The 24,802-nt window shown below is 46.5% G+C and overlaps 1 protein-coding gene across 1 annotated transcript in view; it reads right to left on the bottom strand.

The window, feature by feature from the left end:
• Nucleotides 1-14,931, bottom strand: part of LOC306923228 (vesicular glutamate transporter 2.2-like) — a gene marked incomplete at both ends in the record, with an annotated part of 37,262 nt that extends 22,331 nt beyond the window's left edge. The window contains 4 exons of the mRNA XM_079501260.1: nt 7,521-7,639; nt 8,839-8,971; nt 11,291-11,431; nt 14,822-14,931. Coding sequence (XP_079357386.1) covers nt 7,521-7,639; nt 8,839-8,971; nt 11,291-11,431; nt 14,822-14,931 — 503 coding nt within the window. The remainder of the gene's footprint in view (nt 1-7,520; nt 7,640-8,838; nt 8,972-11,290; nt 11,432-14,821) is intronic.
• Between the last annotated feature and the right edge of the window lie 9,871 nt (nt 14,932-24,802).

Raw genomic sequence — 24,802 nt, 5'->3', positions numbered from 1 at the left:
GCCATGTCTCTATAGCCTTGGCGTGGCGTTACTGTGTGGTTGCCATGTCTCTATAGCCTTGGCGTGGCGTGGCGTTACTGTGTGGTTGCCATGTCTCTATAGCCTTGGCGTGGCGTGGCGTTACTGTGTGGTTGCCATGTCTCTATAGCCTTGGTGTGGCGTTACTGTGTGGTTGCCATGTCTCTATAGCCTTAGCGTGGCGTGGCGTTACTGTGTGGTTGCCATGTCTCTATAGCCTTGGTGTGGCGTTACTGTGTGGTTGCCATGTCTCTATAGCCTTAGCGTGGTGTGGCGTTACTGTGTGGTTGCCATGTCTCTATAGCCTTGGTGTGGCGTTACTGTGTGGTTGCCATGTCTCTACAGCCTTGGTGTGGCGTTACTGTGTGGTTGCCATGTCTCTATAGCCTTGGTGTGGCGTGGGGTTACTGTGTGGTTGCCATGTCTCTATAGCCTTGGCGTGGCGTTACTGTGTGGTTGCCATGTCTCTATAGCCTTGGCGTGGCGTTACTGTGTGGTTGCCATGTCTCTATAGCCTTGGCGTGGTGTGGCGTTACTGTGTGGTTGCCATGTCTCTATAGCCTTGGTGTGGCGTTACTGTGTGGTTGCCATGTCTCTATAGCCTTGGCGTGGCGTTACTGTGTGGTTGCCATGTCTCTATAGCCTTGGCGTGGCGTTACTGTGTGGTTGCCATGTCTCTATAGCCTTGGTGTGGCGTTACTGTGTGGTTGCCATGTCTCTATAGCCTTGGTGTGGCGTGGGGTTACTGTGTGGTTGCCATGTCTCTATAGCCTTGGCGTGGCGTTACTGTGTGGTTGCCATGTCTCTATAGCCTTGGTGTGGCGTTACTGTGTGGTTGCCATGTCTCTATAGCCTTGGTGTGGTGTGGCGTTACTGTGTGGTTGCCATGTCTCTATAGCCTTGGTGTGGCGTTACTGTGTGGTTGCCATGTCTCTATAGCCTTGGTGTGGTGTGGCGTTACTGTGTGGTTGCCATGTCTCTATAGCCTTGGTGTGGCGTTACTGTGTGGTTACCATGTCTCTATAGCCTTGGCGTGGCGTTACTGTGTGGTTGCCATGTCTCTATAGCCTTGGTGTGGCGTTACTGTGTGGTTGCCATGTCTCTATAGCCTTGGTGTGGCGTTACTGTGTGGTTGCCATGTCTCTATAGCCTTGGTGTGGCGTTACTGTGTGGTTGCCATGTCTCTATAGCCTTGGCGTGGCGTTACTGTGTGGTTGCCATGTCTCTATAGCCTTGGTGTGGCGTTACTGTGTGGTTGCCATGTCTCTATAGCCTTGGCGTGGCGTTACTGTGTGGTTGCCATGTCTCTATAGCCTTGGTGTGGCGTTACTGTGTGGTTGCCATGTCTCTATAGCCTTGGCGTGGCGTTACTGTGTGGTTGCCATGTCTCTATAGCCTTGGCGTGGCGTTACTGTGTGGTTGCCATGTCTCTATAGCCTTGGCGTGGCGTTACTGTGTGGTTGCCATGTCTCTATAGCCTTGGTGTGGCGTTACTGTGTGGTTGCCATGTCTCTATAGCCTTGGTGTGGTGTGGCGTTACTGTGTGGTTGCCATGTCTCTATAGCCTTGGTGTGGCGTTACTGTGTGGTTGCCATGTCTCTATAGCCTTGGCGTGGCGTTACTGTGTGGTTGCCATGTCTCTATAGCCTTGGTGTGGCGTTACTGTGTGGTTGCCATGTCTCTATAGCCTTGGCGTGGCGTTACTGTGTGGTTGCCATGTCTCTATAGCCTTGGCGTGGCGTTACTGTGTGGTTGCCATGTCTCTATAGCCTTGGTGTGGCGTTACTGTGTGGTTGCCATGTCTCTATAGCCTTGGTGTGGCGTTACTGTGTGGTTGCCATGTCTCTATAGCCTTGGTGTGGCGTTACTGTGTGGTTGCCATGTCTCTATAGCCTTGGCGTGGCGTTACTGTGTGGTTGCCATGTCTCTATAGCCTTGGTGTGGCGTTACTGTGTGGTTGCCATGTCTCTATAGCCTTGGTGTGGCGTTACTGTGTGGTTGCCATGTCTCTATAGCCTTGGCGTGGCGTTACTGTGTGGTTGCCATGTCTCTATAGCCTTGGCGTGGCGTTACTGTGTGGTTGCCATGTCTCTATAGCCTTGGTGTGGCGTTACTGTGTGGTTGCCATGTCTCTATAGCCTTGGCGTGGCGTTACTGTGTGGTTGCCATGTCTCTATAGCCTTGGCGTGGCGTTACTGTGTGGTTGCCATGTCTCTATAGCCTTGGCGTGGCGTTACTGTGTGGTTGCCATGTCTCTATAGCCTTGGTGTGGCGTTACTGTGTGGTTGCCATGTCTCTATAGCCTTGGTGTGGCGTGGGGTTACTGTGTGGTTGCCATGTCTCTATAGCCTTGGCGTGGCGTTACTGTGTGGTTGCCATGTCTCTATAGCCTTGGTGTGGCGTTACTGTGTGGTTGCCATGTCTCTATAGCCTTGGTGTGGCGTTACTGTGTGGTTGCCATGTCTCTATAGCCTTGGCGTGGCGTTACTGTGTGGTTGCCATGTCTCTATAGCCTTGGCGTGGCGTTACTGTGTGGTTGCCATGTCTCTATAGCCTTGGTGTGGCGTTACTGTGTGGTTGCCATGTCTCTATAGCCTTGGTGTGGCGTTACTGTGTGGTTACCATGTCTCTATAGCCTTGGTGTGGCGTTACTGTGTGGTTGCCATGTCTCTATAGCCTTGGCGTGGCGTTACTGTGTGGTTGCCATGTCTCTATAGCCTTGGTGTGGCGTTACTGTGTGGTTGCCATGTCTCTATAGCCTTGGCGTGGCGTTACTGTGTGGTTGCCATGTCTCTATAGCCTTGGTGTGGCGTTACTGTGTGGTTGCCATGTCTCTATAGCCTTGGCGTGGCGTTACTGTGTGGTTGCCATGTCTCTATAGCCTTGGTGTGGCGTTACTGTGTGGTTGCCATGTCTCTATAGCCTTGGCGTGGCGTTACTGTGTGGTTGCCATGTCTCTATAGCCTTGGCGTGGCGTTACTGTGTGGTTACCATGTCTCTATAGCCTTGGCGTGGCGTTACTGTGTGGTTGCCATGTCTCTATAGCCTTGGTGTGGCGTTACTGTGTGGTTGCCATGTCTCTATAGCCTTGGTGTGGTGTGGCGTTACTGTGTGGTTGCCATGTCTCTATAGCCTTGGTGTGGCGTTACTGTGTGGTTGCCATGTCTCTATAGCCTTGGCGTGGCGTTACTGTGTGGTTGCCATGTCTCTATAGCCTTGGTGTGGCGTTACTGTGTGGTTGCCATGTCTCTATAGCCTTGGCGTGGCGTTACTGTGTGGTTGCCATGTCTCTATAGCCTTGGCGTGGCGTTACTGTGTGGTTGCCATGTCTCTATAGCCTTGGTGTGGCGTTACTGTGTGGTTGCCATGTCTCTATAGCCTTGGCGTGGCGTTACTGTGTGGTTGCCATGTCTCTATAGCCTTGGTGTGGCGTTACTGTGTGGTTGCCATGTCTCTATAGCCTTGGCGTGGCGTTACTGTGTGGTTGCCATGTCTCTATAGCCTTGGTGTGGCGTTACTGTGTGGTTGCCATGTCTCTATAGCCTTGGCGTGGCGTTACTGTGTGGTTGCCATGTCTCTACAGCCTTGGTGTGGCGTTACTGTGTGGTTGTCATGTCTCTATAGCCTTGGTGTGGCGTTACTGTGTGGTTGCCATGTCTCTATAGCCTTGGCGTGGCGTTACTGTGTGGTTGTCATGTCTCTATAGCCTTGGTGTGGCGTTACTGTGTGGTTGCCATGTCTCTATAGCCTTGGTGTGGCGTTACTGTGTGGTTGCCATGTCTCTATAGCCTTGGTGTGGCGTTACTGTGTGGTTGCCATGTCTCTATAGCCTTGGTGTGGTGTGGCGTTACTGTGTGGTTGCCATGTCTCTATAGCCTTGGCGTGGCGTTACTGTGTGGTTGCCATGTCTCTATAGCCTTGGTGTGGTGTGGCGTTACTGTGTGGTTGCCATGTCTCTATAGCCTTGGCGTGGCGTTACTGTGTGGTTGCCATGTCTCTATAGCCTTGGTGTGGCGTTACTGTGTGGTTGCCATGTCTCTATAGCCTTGGCGTGGCGTTACTGTGTGGTTGCCATGTCTCTATAGCCTTGGTGTGGCGTTACTGTGTGGTTGCCATGTCTCTATAGCCTTGGTGTGGCGTTACTGTGTGGTTGCCATGTCTCTATAGCCTTGGCGTGGCGTTACTGTGTGGTTGCCATGTCTCTATAGCCTTGGTGTGGCGTTACTGTGTGGTTGCCATGTCTCTATAGCCTTGGCGTGGCGTTACTGTGTGGTTGCCATGTCTCTATAGCCTTGGCGTGGCGTTACTGTGTGGTTGCCATGTCTCTATAGCCTTGGTGTGGTGTGGCGTTACTGTGTGGTTGCCATGTCTCTATAGCCTTGGTGTGGCGTGGCGTTACTGTGTGGTTGCCATGTCTCTATAGCCTTGGTGTGGCGTTACTGTGTGGTTGCCATGTCTCTATAGCCTTGGCGTGGCGTTACTGTGTGGTTGCCATGTCTCTATAGCCTTGGCGTGGCGTTACTGTGTGGTTGCCATGTCTCTATAGCCTTGGTGTGGTGTGGCGTTACTGTGTGGTTGCCATGTCTCTATAGCCTTGGTGTGGCGTGGCGTTACTGTGTGGTTGCCATGTCTCTATAGCCTTGGTGTGGCGTTACTGTGTGGTTGCCATGTCTCTATAGCCTTGGCGTGGCGTTACTGTGTGGTTGCCATGTCTCTATAGCCTTGGCGTGGCGTTACTGTGTGGTTGCCATGTCTCTATAGCCTTGGCGTGGCGTTACTGTGTGGTTGCCATGTCTCTATAGCCTTGGCGTGGCGTTACTGTGTGGTTGCTTCGGGTGTAAAGGATTAGACATGCTACTGCAGGTCTCTGGGGACCTCATTAAACACCAGAGGAGTACCGTGTAACCCCCCGCCACCCCCCCCCCCCCCCCCCCCCCCCCCCCCAACCACTGTGTGGTTGCCATGTCTCTATAGCCTTGGTGTGGCGTTACTGTGTGGTTGCCATGTCTCTATAGCCTTGGTGTGGTGTGGCGTTACTGTGTGGTTGCCATGTCTCTATAGCCTTGGTGTGGCGTTACTGTGTGGTTGCCATGTCTCTATAGCCTTGGCGTGGCGTTACTGTGTGGTTGCCATGTCTCTATAGCCTTGGTGTGGCGTTACTGTGTGGTTGCCATGTCTCTATAGCCTTGGCGTGGCGTTACTGTGTGGTTGCCATGTCTCTATAGCCTTGGTGTGGCGTTACTGTGTGGTTGCCATGTCTCTATAGCCTTGGTGTGGCGTTACTGTGTGGTTGCCATGTCTCTATAGCCTTGGTGTGGTGTGGCGTTACTGTGTGGTTGCCATGTCTCTATAGCCTTGGCGTGGCGTTACTGTGTGGTTGCCATGTCTCTATAGCCTTGGTGTGGTGTGGCGTTACTGTGTGGTTGCCATGTCTCTATAGCCTTGGCGTGGCGTTACTGTGTGGTTGCCATGTCTCTATAGCCTTGGTGTGGCGTTACTGTGTGGTTGCCATGTCTCTATAGCCTTGGCGTGGCGTTACTGTGTGGTTGCCATGTCTCTATAGCCTTGGTGTGGCGTTACTGTGTGGTTGCCATGTCTCTATAGCCTTGGTGTGGCGTTACTGTGTGGTTGCCATGTCTCTATAGCCTTGGCGTGGCGTTACTGTGTGGTTGCCATGTCTCTATAGCCTTGGTGTGGCGTTACTGTGTGGTTGCCATGTCTCTATAGCCTTGGCGTGGCGTTACTGTGTGGTTGCCATGTCTCTATAGCCTTGGCGTGGCGTTACTGTGTGGTTGCCATGTCTCTATAGCCTTGGTGTGGTGTGGCGTTACTGTGTGGTTGCCATGTCTCTATAGCCTTGGTGTGGCGTTACTGTGTGGTTGCCATGTCTCTATAGCCTTGGTGTGGCGTGGCGTTACTGTGTGGTTGCCATGTCTCTATAGCCTTGGCGTGGCGTTACTGTGTGGTTGCCATGTCTCTATAGCCTTGGCGTGGCGTTACTGTGTGGTTGCCATGTCTCTATAGCCTTGGTGTGGCGTTACTGTGTGGTTGCCATGTCTCTATAGCCTTGGCGTGGCGTTACTGTGTGGTTGCCATGTCTCTATAGCCTTGGCGTGGCGTTACTGTGTGGTTGCCATGTCTCTATAGCCTTGGCGTGGCGTTACTGTGTGGTTGCCATGTCTCTATAGCCTTGGCGTGGCGTTACTGTGTGGTTGCTTCGGGTGTAAAGGATTAGACATGCTACTGCAGGTCTCTGGGGACCTCATTAAACACCAGAGGAGTACCGTGTAACCCCCCCCCCCCCCCCCCCCCCCCCCCCCCCGACACACACGCACGCACGCACGCACGCACGCACGCACGCACGCACGCACGCACGCACGCACGCACGCACGCACGCACGCACACACACACACACACATCCCCCGGGAGTTGATCTATCCATACATCATATGGTCAGCCAGCCTCTCTACCCCCCCCCCCTTCCCCCCCCCCCCCCCCTCCACACACACACACACACACACACACACACACACACACACACACACACACACACACACACACACACACACACACACACACACACACACACACAGACGGGGTTCGACACTAATTGCATTTGCTGTATAAGCGTCTTTTTATCGTCACCCGGCTCTCCGCCTCGGAGGAATTAAAGGCTGGTCTGTGTTAAATCACCGTGTAGCGGATGATGTCATGTTGTAGTCATTGTTTTGTAGTCCTCAGGATGATATCGTTACGTCATGTTGTAGTCATTGTTTTGTAGTCAGCAGGATGATATCGTTACGTCATGTTGTAGTCATTGTTTTGTAGTCCTCAGGATGATATCGTTACGTCATGTTGTAGTCATTGTTTTGTAGTCATCAGGATGACATCGTTACATCATGTTGTAGTCATTGTTTTGTAGTCATCAGGATGATATCGTTACGTCATGTTGTAGTCATTGTAGTTTTGTTTTCAGCAGAAGCTAAATGTAGAAATGTATTCAGTAGAGCCTAATGTAGAGCTGTATAAGGTAGATATTAACCTGTTAGCTGCCAGGCCGTATAGAGCTGTATAAGGTAGATATTAACCTGTTAGCTGCCAGGCCGTATAGAGCTGTATAAGGTAGATATTAACCTGTTAGCTGCCAGGCCGTATAGAGATGTATAAGGTAGATATTAACCTGTTAGCTGCTAGGCCGTATAGAGATGTATAAGGTAGATATTAACCTGTTAGCTGCCAGGCAGTATAGAGCTGTATAAGGTAGATATTAACCTGTTAGCTGCTAGGCCGTATAGAGCTGTATAAGGTAGATATTAACCTGTTAGCTGCCAGGCCGTATAGAGCTGTATAAGGTAGATATTAACCTGTTAGCTGCCAGGCCGTATAGAGCTGTATAAGGTAGATATTAACCTGTTAGCTGCCAGGCCGTATAGAGATGTATAAGGTAGATATTAACCTGTTAGCTGCCAGGCCGTATAGAGATGTATAAGGTAGATATTAACCTGTTAGCTGCCAGGCGGGAGGAGATGTATCCTCCAGGGATCTGGGTGACGATGTAACCCCAGAAGAACGAACCGTGGATCATCCCTACCGTCTCCGGGCCCCAGTTGAACTGGGCCTTCTGTTGAATACAGAGAGGAAAGGGTTAAACTGGGCCTGCATGTTTAATACAGAGAGGAAAGGGTTAAACTGGGCCTTCTGTTGAATACAGAGAGGAAAGGGTTAAACTGGGCCTGCATGTTTAATACAGAGAGGAAAGGGTTAAACTGGGCCTGCATGCTTAATACAGAGAGGAAAGGGTTAAACTGGGCCTTCTGTTACAGAGAACACCTCATTAAAACACTCCTTGGGCTGAAAACGGCCATATCCACTCGCCTAAATGTGATGACCTCATCACATGTGTGAAGACGGATATGTCCGTTTTTAGCCCAAGGAGTGTTTTTCGTGCAAAACTGATGCTTGGAATGGACTCAGAATGATGAATAAACCCTTAGTTTGACATGATACTGAAACCCTTATAAAGGTTTCAATGGTACCCCAACGTTCAACCGTTGAATTTACCGTGATCCAAAATGTATATAATAATCCATTTTTAATATGATATTCGATCATATTCGATGACCCTAAGGATCATAATGACCCTAAGGATCATAAAACAACCTTGGATGACCCTAAGGATCATAAAACAACCTTGATGACCCTAAGGATCATAAAACAACCTTGGATGACCCTAAGGATCATAAAACAACCTTGATGACCCTAAGGATCATAAAACAACCTTGGATGACCCTAAGGATCATAAAACAACCTTGATGACCCTAAGGATCATAAAACAACCTTGGATGACCCTAAGGATCATAAAACAACCTTGATGACCCTAAGGATCATAAAACAACCTTGATGACCCTAAGGATCATAAAACAACCTTGAACGACCCTAAGGATCATAAAACAACCTTGATGACCCTAAGGATCATAAAACAACCTTGGATGACCCTAAGGATCATAAAACAACCTTGGATGACCCTAAGGATCATAAAACAACCTTGATGACCCTAAGGATCATAAAACAACCTTGATGACCCTAAGGATCATAAAACAACCTTGAACGACCCTAAGGATCATAAAACAACCTTGAACGAATACTAGTGCAATTTATTTTGGGTCACGCCCCTTTTTAGCTTAGATTGACTGGCCTACTGGTGGAGCTGTTGCTGATAAGGGTTGAAGATGGATGGATTCCATGATCATCTATCAACAACAACAACAACAACAACAACAACAACAACAACAACAACAACAACAACAATAATAAGGTTACCTCTTTAATGATGATCTTTCCGTTCTCGTGGACAGTGTGGTTGTTGACCATGCTGACGATGGCCACGCCCAGATTGCACCGGATGCCGAACGAGATGCAGAACCCCATCCCAGAGAGCATGGCTATGATGTACCTGTAATATAATATAAATACTATGATGTACCTGTAGAGTAACTAAGTAAATGGGTTCATGTACTTTTAATTTGCATTGTAATCCCCATTGGGGGATTTTAGATCGCCTCATATAAGAACTGGGTTTGAAAAATAAACATGTCATCCCGGCCATTTCACTAATATGGATATGAAGAACCAACTGAGATAAAACGCTTGTTACTGCTGCTGAATTAGTTACATTTTCACTAGAAACAGACTGAATCATAATGAGTGACGGACTGTCGTAAATGATACAGAGACACCTCCCTGACAATATAACGACACAGAGACACCTCCCTGACAATATAACGATACAGAGACACCTCCCTGACAATATAACGACACAGAGACACCTCCCTGACAATATAACGACACAGAGACACCTCCCCGACAATATAACGATACAGAGACACCTCCCCGACAATATAACGATACAGAGACACCTCCCTGACAATATAACGACACAGAGACACCTCCCTGACAATATAACGACACAGAGACACCTCCCTGACAATATAACGACACAGAGACACCTCCCTGACAATATAACGATACAGAGGCACCTCCCTGACAATATGACGATACAGAGACACCTCCCTGACAATATAACGATACAGAGGCACCTCCCTGACAATATGACGATACAGAGACACCTCCCTGACAATATAACGATACAGAGACACCTCCCTGACAATATAACGATACAGAGACACCACCCTGACAATATAACGATACAGAGGCACCTCCCTGACAATATGACGATACAGAGACACCTCCCTGACAATATAACGATACAGAGGCACCTCCCTGACAATATGACGATACAGAGACACCTCCCTGACAATATAACGATACAGAGACACCTCCCCAACAATATAACGACACAGAGACACCTCCCCGACAATATAACGATACAGAGACACCTCCCCGAAAATATAACGATACAGAGACACCTACCCGACAATATAACGACACAGAGACACCTCCCCGACAATATAACGATACAGAGACACCTCCCTGACAATATAACGACACAGAGACACCTCCCCGACAATTTAACGATACAGAGACACCTCCCCGACAATATAACGATACAGAGACACCTCCCGGACAATATAACGAAACAGAGACACCTCCCTGACAATATAACGACACAGAGACACCGCCCCTACAATATAACGACACAGAGACACCTCCCTGACAATATAACGATACAGAGACACCTCCCCGACAATATAACGACACAGAGACACCTCCCCGACAATATAACGATACAGAGACACCTCCCCGAAAATATAACGATACAGAGACACCTCCCCGACAATATAACGATACAGAGCCTGCCGTTTCTATTAGCTTGTATTCCCCGTTGATGATGTCACTGGAGGACGGTTTCTGAACTGCCCACAGCCCGAGACACAGACTGGTTTCTGAACCGCCCACAGCCCTCCTATGAGACAAAGACTGGTTTCTGAACCGCCCACAGCTCTCCTATGAGACACAGACTGGTTTCTGAACTGCCCACAGCCCTCCTATGAGACACAGACTGGTTTCTGAACTGCCCACAGCCCTCCTATGAGACACAGACTGGTTTCTGAACTGCCCACAGCCCTCCTATGAGACACAGACTGGTATCTGAACTGCCCACAGCCCTCCTATGAGACACAGACTGGTTTCTAAACTGCCCACAGCCCTCCTATGAGACACAGACTGGTTTCTAAACTGCCCACAGCCCTCATATGAGACACAGACTGGTTTCTAAACTGCCCACAGCCCTCCTATGAGACACAGACTGGTTTCTGAACCGCCCACAGCCCTCCTATGAGACACAGACTGGTTTATGAACTGCCCACAGCCCTCCTATGAGACACAGACTGGTTTCTAAACTGCCCACAGCCCTCCTATGAGACACAGACTAGTTTCTGAACTGCCCACAGCCCTCCTATGAGACACAGACTGGTTTCTGAACTGCCCACAGCCCTCATATGAGACACAGATTGAGTAGGAAAAAATTGCGCCCGTTTTTCATGATTATTAGTGAGGACCTAGTATATGAAGATAGGTTGAAAAGTGGTGAAGTGGTCCTTTACCACTTTCCACCACTGTGTCAGACACTGAACCCCTAATTGCTCCTGATGTGCTGGTTGGTATCTTGCATGGTTTCAGCTGCCATCAGTGTGTGAATGTGCATGTGAATGGGTGAATGCACAATCTATGTAAAGCGCCTTGGATAAAGGCGCTATATAAATGCACCATTTACCAAATGTACCATTTGTGTACATGTAGTACTGCGTCTTACCTGCGCGGCGCCCCGAAGCACGTGCAGTCCACCAGCGGTCTCTTCCTGTCCGTCTGGCCGGCCAGAGGTCTCCCATCCTCGGTCAACTCGATGCCCTCTCCCCCCTCCAACCCCCCGCTCTGCTGCCTCTTCTCCATCCTCCTGCAAGACAACGAGAAACGAGCCTTTACTTTGAATAAACCAGAGAGTTTCATTGCATTACCTTTTATATATCTAGGATTTATTCTGCATCTAAAGCCTCACGACGGTCCGACGGACCACCATTTGATGACATTTAGCCTCTCAGACCCATTTGAGCCACGGACCACCATTTTATGACATTTAGCCTCTCAGACCCATTTGAGCCACGGACCACCATTTGATGACATTTAGCCTCTCAGACCCATTTGAGCCACGGACCACCATTTGATGACACTTAGCCTCTCAGACCCATTTGAGCCACGGACTACCATTTGATGACATTTAGCCTCTCAGACCCATTTGAGCCACGGACCACCATTTGATGACATTTAGCCTCTCAGACCCATTTGAGCCACGGACCACCATCTGATGACATTTAGCCTCTCAGACCCATCTGAGCCACGGACCACCGTTTGATGACATTTATCCTCTCAGACCCATCTGAGCCACGGACCACCATTTGATGACATTTAGCCTCTCAGACCCATTTGAGCCACGGACCACCATTTGATGACATTTAGCCTCTCAGACCCATTTGAGCCACGGACCACCATTTGATGACATTTAGCCTCTCAGACCCATTTGAGCCACGGACCACCGTTTGATGACATTTAGCCTCTCAGACCCATTTGAGCCACGGACCACCGTTTGATGACATTTAGCCTCTCAGACCCATTTGAGCCACGGACCACCGTTTGATGACATTTAGCCTCTCAGACCCATTTGAGCCACGGACCACCGTTTGATGACATTTAGCCTCTCAGACCCAAGACTAAATTGTTTGTTGGATAATATTTTGTCCACAATTCCATGCTGTAGCGATAACAGGCAAACGTTGATCAAAATAACAATTATTCTACTTTTTTATTGTGTGCAGACAATTTAACTTAAAATGAAACCCTTATTTACGGGTCCATTTGGTTACCAACTCTAGACTCCGCGACCACATGGAACCCCCTCAAGGACCACTGGTGGTCCCCGGACCACCTGGAACCTCCTCAAGGACCACTGGTGGTCCAGGGACCACTGGTTGAGAACCACAGAAACGCATGTAAAATAAAACCCTCGGTGTAAATTTAACAAGTAAACCGGGTAAATACATGTAACCAAATGGACGCGAGCGGAATGGTCCATTTGGTTCCATGTAATTGTACACACATGCGCTAATGGGTGTTAAATGATGAATGCACGTGGGTGTGTTCGGGTCCATTTGGTTACCACAGGCCTATAAACGTCTCGGTGTTTAGTGGGTTTTATTTAATAGACCAATAGGTCAATAATACACATAAAAAGCAAGTATAGGCTATAACTATAAAACAAATAGGGTTTAAAACATTTAATAGATCTTTAGGCTGAGGGAGATTTGACTATAACTGACAGCCCAGAGAGATAAGGCTACTAATAGACATAGTGAGACATTTCGTTGAAATAAATGATACATAAATCCTCCGAAAACAAAAAGACCACAGGATGAGATTCTAATAATGTAGGTTATTGTCTAAGAATGTAGAGACACGCCTTCCTGCATGCTCTGCATGGATTTATCATTATAATGACAAGCTGTGCGCGCGTGTGTGTGTGTGTTTGCGTGCGTGTGTGTGTGTGTGTGTGTGTGTGTGTGTGTGTGTGTGTGTGTGTGTGTGTGTGTGTGTGTGTGTGTGTGTGTGTGTGTGTGTGTGTGTGTGTGTGTGTGTGTGTGTGTGTGTGTGTGAGTGTGTGTGCGTGTGTGCGTGTGCATGCATATATCTGTTCATTAAATGCTTTCCATGTCAAGCTGTTTTAATAAAAGCCTCTAATATAATAATAATAATAATAATGATAGGCTACTTCGTTCCGTTTTGTCTGTAGTTTTCTGTCAGTATGTATAAATGAATAAAGCAGATTCTCTGACTGACTAAATGTAAACTAAATGACCTTCAAGCCGCATTGCAGCATTCCGTCCACTATGTGTTGCTTATACGGGATTTATTTATTTTAATGAATGAATCTTCCTCTGCTCCTTTTCGTCATCATGGGTGTATCAGATCTACTGTATATATGAAAGACAAATGAATCATGAAAGACAAATTAATTGTTATCTATTATGATTCCTATACTGTATTGTTGATACACTATATGTGCGAAATAAAATGAAATGAAATGTAATGTCTTTTTTTTTTAGAAAGCGTGTTGAAAATGTTCCCCGTGATTCGCGCGTCGGGTTTTTTATGAATGACTCTCATGATAACAGTTATAATAATGATATTATTATTATTATAGTTATTATAAATAGCAGAAACAGGCCTGAGAGCTGCAGAAACACAGAAAGGCCTCCAGAAACCTCCAGACATTCAGTCTGTCTTTGCTTCGTGACTTCGTGATTTCTCTTCACACGATCCTATTTTTTTTACATCGAATAAAACACACATTTATCTACAAGGTCTCCAAAATGTCTCGTGAAATATTCCTCGTTTTTTTCTTCTCTCCAGATGAATTATGATATAATAATTAAGACCATTATTTTGACAACAGCTGGGTAGAGGCTATTTTTCTCTCTTTGATCTCCCGGTTATAATACAATTTAAAAAACAATATCCCATCTAATAATTTAAACGTGGATGAAGATGATTATTGTTAGTATTATTAAACTGCTACAAACAATGCTATCATGAATGAAAAACGGATCGCCGTATTTCTGTTACAATAATCGCTGCAGTTATAAATCTACAGCGTATCGTGTAGATTCACACCGACATCAGATATGACATATAGATCTGTGTGAAGGTGTGACTATAGAGATCATATTCATATGGTGTCACGAGGACTCCCCGTTTCTCTGTAAGACATTAATTATTTAGGGATAAAACCCCCCCCAGCTGGATGTTGTCCGGGACGGAGGGACGGAGGAGGAAATCTATCAAAACTCTCCTGGGAAATAATCTGATCCTTAAATATTCTCTCTCTACGCCCCGCATATCATTTACACCTCTCTCTCTCTCTCTCTCTCTCTCTCTCTCTCTCTCTCTCTCTCTCTCTCTCTCTCTCTCTCTCTCTCTCTCTCTCTCTCTCTCTCTCTCTAGCATTCTGTCGTTTTCTAATTAATTTAAAAAAACGAAATGATGTTTTCGTTTCGTTTTTCTCCACCATTTTGTGTTTTCTAGTGTAAATATTAGGAGTGTATTTATGATCACGCCTATAGATCGTGACATGCAGGTGCCTTGGTATAGCCTACTGTACAGGCCTATTAATATCCTATTGTGTGTGTGGTATCTCTATACCGTACTGTATACAGTGTAATAAAGGCATCGAACAGAACATATATCAATAATGATCATAACGTCATAATGAAATTAAAATCGTTTCTTTCCTTACCTGTGCAGTTTGCCCAAGGCCTTCCCCGCGACATTCTTCAAGGCTTCCTTGATCGGAGGAAAAGCTCTGGTCTTCTGCTGCTCCGGCTTCTGCTGCTCCGGCTGATCCATGATTCAAACTAATTATTAATACTATTATTATTATTATAAAAGAACAGATTCAGTAGGATATGATGGCGTGAAGAAGAAGAAGAATAAGAATAAATGGAGGAGAGGCATTCTGTAGTAAATCCTATGGAAGAATGAGGAGGAGGAGGAGGAGGAGGAGGTGAAGGAAGGTAGCTGTTCTTCTTCTGTCCGGATCGACGGAGGAGGAGAAAGGATTCAGCAGAGGTTTGGTCTGCTTTGGTTCCTCCTGAGTCTATGGACTCTATACAGTCTCTAGACTGACAGAGAGGATTCTCCTCTAGTCTCCTCTATAGTCTCCTCTAGTCTCCTCTCTAGTCTCCTCTAGTCTCCTCTCTAGTCTCCTCTATAGTCTCCTCTAGTCTCCTCTATAGTCTCCTCTAGTCTCCTAGTGTTCCTCTAGTCTGACAGGTTTAGCTTCAGGGAGGACAGCCTGCAGTCCGCTTCGCTCCTAAAACGCAGCGCCAATCCACGCAGTCCTATACTCCTACCAGATCCATTTTATACCATCCAGCCGGGAAGGCAGGGAGAGGAGAGAGAGAGGAGAGGCAGGCGCGGAACAACACCCACAAAAAAAAAGAAAAGAAAAGAAAGGGAAAGTTATTGATTATTCAAGAAGCGGGGGTGATACATGAATGGTTCCCGCGCCAACAATCACAGCCGGCAAATGTCGTCCAGTCCATGCAGATAGATACCGCGGGAAAACAGCGCGGGACGGAGGGAGGATGGAAATAGCTTCACCCCACCCAGAGGAGCCATAAAGACCTGCTGCTCTCCGATCCGATGCCTTGGGGGGGGGGGGGTTGGTTTGGTGTCCAGCGCGTCTAGAGGAGGAGGGGCTATAGGGGACCTGCTGGGGGTTTAGGAGCTGTTCAGAGGAGTGTGTTCGGTTCTAAAGGAGGGGGTGAGGACCACGGGGTGGGTTAGAGCACCGAGCAGCCAGCCAGCCAGGCGGGGCGGGGCATTCAGCACCACCGCGCCGCGGACAGCGATACTATTCTAACCTCCACCTGTTCCGTTATGATCAGCACCATGGAGAGCGAAACCGTTCTGTATCACCTGTCTGTCTGTCTGTCTGTCTGTCTGTCTGTCTGTCTGTCTGTCTGTCTGTCTGTCTGTCTGTCTGTCTGCCTGCCTGCCTGCCTGCCTGCCTGTCTGCCTGTCTGCCTGCCTACGTTCTTATCTTACATGAACTCTGGGAGCGTCCACAGTGGGCGTGGTCTTATGGACCCACTTTTTTCTTTTCTATAAAGATTTACGAATATATTTATATCAATTATTCTAAGTCTAGGATCAAGGCATCCATGATGCTGGTGAGTCATGACCTGATACAACCTTGGATTCTGTGAGAAAAATAATAATTGAATATTAAATGACATACATTTAATAAATATAGTGGTTTTCATGTTTCTTCACAGAATGAAGGTGTCATGACGTCATGACTCACCGCCTCCTCATGTCTGGATTCTTAAAATGATACATATTTGTGTAAATCTCTATGGGAAAAAAATGAATGAAAAAAAACCATGGCCACTGTTATACTCTAACTGGTCCATTTGGTTCCATGTGTTACACTCTCAGAGTTACAGACCCGTAAGGGTCCATTTGGTTCCATGTGTTACACTCTCAGAGTCACAGACCCGTAAGGGTCCATTTGGTTCCATGTGTTACACTCTCAGAGTCACAGACCCGTAAGGGTCCATTTGGTTCCATGTGTTACACTCTCAGAGTCACAGACCCGTAAGGGTCCATTTGGTTCCATGTGTTACACTCTCAGAGTCACAGACCCGTAAGGGTCCATTTGGTTCCATGTGTTACACTCTCAGAGTCACAGACCCGTAAGGGTCCATTTGGTTCCATGTGTTACACTCTCAGAGTCACAGACCCGTAAGGGTCCATTTGGTTCCATGTGTTACACTCTCAGAGTCACAGACCCGTAAGGGTCCATTTGGTTCCATGTGTTACACTCTCAGAGTCACAGACCCGTAAGGGTCCATTTGGTTCCATGTGTTACACTCTCAGAGTCACAGACCCGTAAGGGTCCATTTGGTTCCATGTGTTACACTCTCAGAGTCACAGACCCGTAAGGGTCCATTTGGTTCCATGTGTTACACTCTCAGAGTCACAGACCCGTAAGGGTCCATTTGGTTCCATGTGTTACACTCTCAGAGTCACAGACCCGTAAGGGTCCATTTGGTTCCATGTGTTACACTCTCAGAGTCACAGACCCGTAAGGGTCCATTTGGTTCCATGTGTTACACTCTCAGAGTCACAGACCCGTAAGGGTCCATTTGGTTCCATGTGTTACACTCTCAGAGTCACAGACCCGTAAGGGTCCATTTGGTTCCATGTGTTACACTCTCAGAGTCACAGACCCGTAAGGGTCCATTTGGTTCCATGTGTTACACTCTCAGAGTCACAGACCCGTAAGGGTCCATTTGGTTCCATGTGTTACACTCTCAGAGTCACAGACCCGTAAGGGTCCATTTGGTTCCATGTGTTACACTCTCAGAGTCACAGACCCGTAAGGGTCCATTTGGTTCCATGTGTTACACTCTCAGAGTCACAGACCCGTAAGGGTCCATTTGGTTCCATGTGTTACACTCTCAGAGTCACAGACCCGTAAGGGTCCATTTGGTTCCATGTGTTACACTCTCAGAGTCACAGACCCGTAAGGGTCCATTTGGTTCCATGTGTTACACTCTCAGAGTCACAGACCCGTAAGGGTCCATTTGGTTCCATGTGGTACACTCTCAGAGTCACAGACCCATAAGGGTCCATTTGGTTCCATGTGTTACACTCTCAGAGTCACAGACCCATAAGGGTCCATTTGGTTCCATGTGTTACACTCTCAGAGTTACAGACCCATAAGGGTAAAAGTCTCCAATTTATATTTGACACCTGATGAGTTCTGATTGGATGGAGTCCACTGAGCCCCGCCCCCAGGGTACAACAACATGCATTATTAAAGCAAATAGGCTATTATTCTCACTGTGTGCGTGTGTGCGTGCGTGCGTGCGCGCGTTCGTGTGCGTGCGTGCGTGTGTGGCATGTGCAGGTGTGTGCGTGCGTGCGTGCGCGCGTGTGTTGTGTGTGCACATGTGTGTGTGTGCGTGCGTGCGTGCTTGCGCGTGTGTGCCGTGTGCACATGTGTGTGTGCGTGCGTGCGTGCGTGTGTGTGTGCGCGTGTTAGAACCACACAGGGGCAGTGTCGTGCAGAGACCAGGCTCTCCTCCATCACATTGAGCAGCAGATTTAGTCTCAGGCTTTTGAATAAACATTAATTTTAGTTTTAGTCCTATATTTAGTCTGGTTTGGTCTTAACTAGTCTAGTCTTAGTCGACTATTACATCTTAGTCTTTTAGTCTTAATGCAATAGAATTTAGCCAGAAAACATTTAGTCTTATTCTTTTAGTCTTTTGAATTAGTCTTAGTCCAATTTAGTCTTCTGAAATTAGTCTAGTCTTAGAACAGAAAAGTAAAATAGAAAAGTGTTTCATGTCAAGGACCCCCAAATTGACACGAATTAGCCCCGCGGACCCCCATTTGAAAAGACATGCCAGGGACCCCCATGAGAGAATCAGTGAATCTCAGTGACCCCCAGTTTGACATGCATTAGTCTACGGACCCCCAGTTTGACATGCATTAGTCTACAGACCCCCAGTTTGACATGCATTAGTCTACAGACCCCCAGTTTGACATGCATTAGTCTACGGACCCCCAGTTTGACATGCATTAGGTCTACAGACCCCCAGTTTGACATGCATTAGTCTACAGACCCCCAGTTTGACATGCATTAGTCTACAGACCCCCAGTTTGACATGCATTAGGCTACGGACCCCCAGTTTGACATGCATTAGTCTACAGACCCCCAGTTTGACATGCATTAGTCTACAGACCCCCAGTTTGACATGCATTAGGTCTACAGACCCCCAGTTTGACATGCATTAGGTCTACAGACCCCCAGTTTGACATGCATTAGTCTACAGACCCCCAGTTTGACATGCATTAGTCTACGGACCCCCAGTTTGACATGCATTAGGCTACGGACCCCCAGTTTGACATGCATTAGTCTACAGACCCCCAGTTTGACATGCATTAGTCTACAGACCCCCAGTTTGACATGCATTAGTCTACGGACCCCCAGATTGACATGCATTAGTCTACAGACCCCCAGTTTGACATGCATTAGGTCTACAGACCCCCAGTTTGACATGCATTAGGTCTACAGACCCCCAGTTTGACATGCATTAGGTCTACAGACCCCCAGTTTGACATGCATTAGTCTACGGACCCCCAGTTTGACATGCATTAGTCTACGGACCCCCAGTTTGACATGCATTAGTCTACAGACCCCCAGTTTGACATGCATTAGTCTACGGACCCCCAGTTTGACATGCATTAGTCTACAGACCCCCAGTTTGACATGCATTAGTCTACGGACCCCCAGTTTGACATGCATTAGTCTACGGACCCCCAGTTTGAAATGCATTAGTCTACAGACCCCCAGTTTGACATGCATTAGGTCTACAGACCCCCAGTTTGACATGCATTAGGTCTACAGACCCCCAGTTTGACATGCATTAGGTCTACAGACCCCCAGTTTGACATGCATTAGTCTACAGACCCCCAGTTTGACATGCATTAGTCTACGGACCCCCAGTTTGACATGCATTAGTCTACAGACCCCCAGTTTGACATGCATTAGGTCTACAGACCCCCAGTTTGACATGCATTAGGTCTACAGACCCCCAGTTTGACATGCATTAGGTCTACAGACCCCCAGTTTGACATGCATTAGTCTACAGACCCCCAGTTTGACATGCATTAGGTCTACAGACCCCCAGTTTGACATGCATTAGGTCTACAGACCCCCAGTTTGACATGCATTATTCTACGGACCCCCAGTTTGACATGCATTAGGTCTACAGACCCCCAGTTTGACATGCATTAGTCTACGGACCCCCAGTTTGACATGCATTAGTCTACAGACCCCCAGTTTGACATGCATTAGGTCTACAGACCCCCAGTTTGACATGCATTAGTCTACGGACCCCCAGTTTGACATGCATTAGTCTACAGACTGGCCCCATTCGATGGTATGATACCAGTCGAATGGGGTGGGTTGCATGTGGGTGTAACTCTCAGACACTTGTAGATCTGCTATTTTCAGCACGCAGCTGAGTATAAACCAGGCATTATGACACCAAAAATAAATTTATATTGACTAAATCAACTGCAGATTTAGTCGGCTGAAAGGAAAACTAAAAGTAATTTTAATTCAAAAGACTAAAAACTACAGCAGAATTTGCTGTCAAACTCATAAGTGGAACAAAACAGCTGTTTTATTTGAACAGAGACATTTAAACACTCTCATTGGCATCGGTTGGGACTTTATTTAAATATAATTTGCATACATTTCATTATAATATGGATGGAAGTACAAAAAACAACGATGGACAAACAAAACATGTAGTTACAGCTCAGTGTAAACACATTCATATCATTTATATAAATGATATTTATATTCATATCTCCATATGTTGTGTCTTAGAATGACAAATACAAAATAAATATCAAGCATTTAAACTTCATGAAATTAATACAATAATGAAATAACGCTAACAAACTAATCGCAATGAAAAAAAATCAATGACAATAATATAAAAGAGGTATAAGGCATCATCGGGGAATTGGTTTATCGGACTTAAAGCTTCAATCCAGAAGTAGTTAGAATAAAGGTTCATTTGATTTAACCAATATGTATCTCTGCTGTTGGGAAGAAACCACATAACTCCAATATGTATCTCTGCTGTTGGGAAGAAACCACATAACTCCAAAATGTTCATTTTTCAAAGTTGGTGCTGTGACTTTATATATAGTCACAATACACATATAGTCATATGTAGCAGCTAACTCCACCACCTGGTGGAGTTAGCTGCTTTAGCAGACAGTTTGAGAGGGGGAGAGGTGGTGGAGTTAGCTGCTTTAGCAGACAGTTTGAGAGGGGGAGAGGTGGTGGAATTAGCTGCTTTAGCAGACAGTTTGAGGGTCCAATGGGAGTTAAGAGGTTTTGTCCAAGGTGTTTTTTACTACTGTCCATTGGTTCGATATTTTCGAAACAACACACAGACGTAAAGGGTGTTCAATAGCACTGATTTATGAAAATAATACAAATAAAAAACTGAGTTATGAGGTTTCCTCCCGACAGCAACGATATGTAGAACCAGCACATATACATTTACACCCTGGTGGGACCCCTAGTGGACAGACCATGCAGACCCGTGGGTTTGAGTCCCACGTACTGTACTGTACTGTACTGTACTGTACTGTACTGTACGACTACGGACTGAAGCTTTAATGACATTTAAAAGGTAAACAGCATGTGGATCTCTAATGCGGGGGGGGGGGGGAGGGGAGGGGGGAGGGGAGGGGGAGGGGGAGGGGGAGTGCCTGAGATTGAAGCATAAAGGCCACTCAGCAATTATTTACAGAACATTAAGTAAACCATTATAAAATAATGAAATGAAAAAAAAAAAAAAAAAGATTCGTACATATTTTTATGTAGGTATTTCAACTTGAAAACATCCTTCATTTGATTTCATATTAAAAAAAACACCCTAAGAACAGCTTCAAGGTTTCACTGATAAACATGCTTTCCCCATTTAAACCCCCGGGGGGTCCCCCAGGGCTGCATACTCGGCCCCCTCCCTTTCTTTGTCCCCTCTACGCCTAATCTTTCCCGCGAGTGAAGCTGATCTACAAGCTCACAACGCAGTAGCAACCGGACACATGGTGAGCTGGTAGATCGGCTCTATTATGATGTATTTATTTTAAACAGATGTTCGCCTGTATTTTCACAGAATGTTTGCTAATTATGACGCTATAGAGCGTCGCAGTCCCGCCTCCTACCATGGACCAGGAAATGATTCTCCGTTCATTTTCCTCATAGACATTTCAGAAAGTATTTATTTAAAGACGTTTACGCCGCGGACAAAGCCAACTCGAGTCGTGACAAATCATGACAACAAACACCATTTTTGGGGCCGAAAAAATAATTAGAAAGAAGAAAAAAACGGCAGGTTACAACACTTTCTTTGTTGTTTTTCTTCTTTGTAATTATTTGTTTGGTCCAAAGTATTGTTTGTGTTGTCATGAGTTGTCACGACTCCAGTTGGCTTTGTCCGCGGCGTAACCGTCTTTAAATAAATACTTGTTGAAATGTCTATGGGAAAAATGCGGGACTGCGACGCTCTATAGGGTTCATGTGGTTAAAATGACACGACACTTTGCTAGAGGTTTGGTTTATTATGCTACTACATATTAGATCTACAAGCTCGCGCTACGAGCTTGTAGATCTGCTATTTTTCAATAGCTTATTAAAGGAGCATTCAGTGATTTGGGTGATTTGGAAAACCACCCAGTCCGCCCCGGTAACAAAATGTGCACATGCACGCTCTACAGTGGGGGGAAGTGCAACAGGCCAACAGCATGTGCAACAGGCCCGCCCCCACTCGATCATGATTGGAGGAAGGCCCCACTCATCCTGATTGGATGAAGGTTTTGCCACCCGCCACCAAAACTGAAACTAGGGTTTTTTGACCCCAGGGGCTCACTGGGGACAGGGAGGAACTCCTTATATGGTCAGCACACTCTATAGTAGGGAGGATTATCCAGAAAAAAAATAAAAATAAATGATATTTGAATTAAGTCAAATCACTGAATATACCTTTAAAACACCAAAAGGGGTTCGCATCCAGAATGGGACAAAAGCAACCTTAAAAAACAGGATTTTTTTAAACATTTAATAATTTGGTTTGTCTGCGTGTGTTCACTGTATGGGCTACTGTAGTACTAATTTACTTGTGATGTAAATTTAATGTCCAATCGACAGAGCAGCTGTTGACACATTTTGGGGGCGGGAACCCTAAGGTGTTTTAAGCATCATGTTATGCTTTAGCTATTGGAAAATAGCAGATCTACAAGCTCGTAGCGCGGCACCGAGTGCCGCGCTACGAGCTTGTAGGTCTGCTATTTTTTGAAAGATCTTGAAAATGTCGCGCAAAATTTTGAATGTATATTCTTTCAAAGCGAACCTTCTTAAAGGAGCATTCAGTGATTTGGGTGATTTGGAAAAAAACCCGGTCCACCCGGTAACAAGATGTGCACATGCACACGCTCTACAATGGGGGAAGTACAACAGACCAACAGCACATGCACCAATGCCCGCCCCACTCGATCATGATTGGAGGAAGGCCCCTCTCATCCTGATTGGATGAAGGCTTTGCCACCCAAAGCCCAAACCGAAACTAGGGTTTTTTGACCCCAGGGGCTCACTGGGGACAGGAAGGAACTCCTTATATGGTCAGCACACTTTATAGTAGGGAGGATTATCCAAAAAATAAGAAAAAATAAGTGATATTTTAATTAAGTGAAATCACTGAATATACCTTTAACTCAAATCTTTGCTTCTTCTGTTGACGCCAGGCCTAAATGGGTTGAAGATATCTACCTCATATTTCATATTTCATGATAAGGACGCAACCCAAAACCTCCACCAAAGTGTCATGTTGTTTTGCTTCAAACATTTCTCTCCAAGTTTCAAGTTCACCGTTCCAGTAAATCACAGTGACGTACAGTATGTGATTCATATTAATATTACTGTACAAACATACAGACAGACCCTGAAAAAAACACTGATAATGATGTTGTTATGTCACATGTTTATGTCTTATTATTATTATTATTATTATTATTATAAGTGCTTTGTGCAAAAAAGGAAGGAAAACAAAAACGAGAAAACGTTAAATAAAATAATATCTATATTTCCTCCCCCTGTAACAGTGGTTCTCAACCTTTTAAAACTGTGACCCCCCCGAAATAATCATATTTTAACTGGTGAGTGGTAACCCCCCCCCCAATTAGCCGATCTACAAGTTCACAATGCCTGGCATTGTGAAGGCGTTGTTGAGCCTCTTACAGTTTGGCCAACGTTACGTTTGTCCAGTTCATCATTATTGTTGAGCCTCTTACAGTTTGGCCAACGTTACGTTTGTCCAGTTCATCATTATTGTCATGAACAAGAAACTAATCATGTGGGGACCTCCATGGGGTCCTGACAGACAGACAGGCAGACAGACAGGCTGGCAGACAGACAGGCTGACAGACAGGCTGACAGACAGAAAGGCTGACAGACAGGCTGACAGACAGACAGGCAGACAGACAGGCTGACAGACAGACAGGCTGACAGACAGGCTGACAGACAGACAGGCAGACAGACAGACAGGCTGACAGACAGAAAGGCTGACAGACAGGCTGACAGACAGACAGGCAGACAGACAGGCTGACAGACAGACAGGCTGACAGACAGACAGGTCCTGCTGTGTGTGTGAGAGAGCAAACAAACAGCCATCGGTTCATTCATTAGACTGTGTGTGAGGAGCAAACACGTGCACGCACGCACACACACACACACACACACACACACACACGCACGCACACACACACACGCACATGTGCACACACACGCACACGCATTAAAAAGAGATGTGTCAGCCTCTCTCTCTCTCTTTACTGTCCTCAGTCAAACACAGGAAGCTGCCAGCCTGCCTTCACACCTCCAACACTTACACACACACAACAGAACACTGCTCCTACACACCATTGATTGATTGATTGATTGATTGATTGATTGATTGACTGACTGACAGACCAGACAACTATTCCACAACCTCCAAATGCCACAGTATAGAGTCTGGAACTACGCCGGACATTTTATTTTAGAATTTCCATTTCTGATGGTGGGACACAGTCTGACTCCCTGATGGGGGGACACAGTCTGACTCCCTGATGGGGG

This window comes from Electrona antarctica (genome assembly GCF_951216825.1).
Source record: "Electrona antarctica genome assembly, chromosome: 5".
NCBI classification, from domain to species: domain Eukaryota; kingdom Metazoa; phylum Chordata; class Actinopteri; order Myctophiformes; family Myctophidae; genus Electrona; species Electrona antarctica.
The sequence above is the reverse complement of the archived record's forward strand: the minus strand, read 5'-3'. Positions and strand labels throughout refer to the sequence as shown.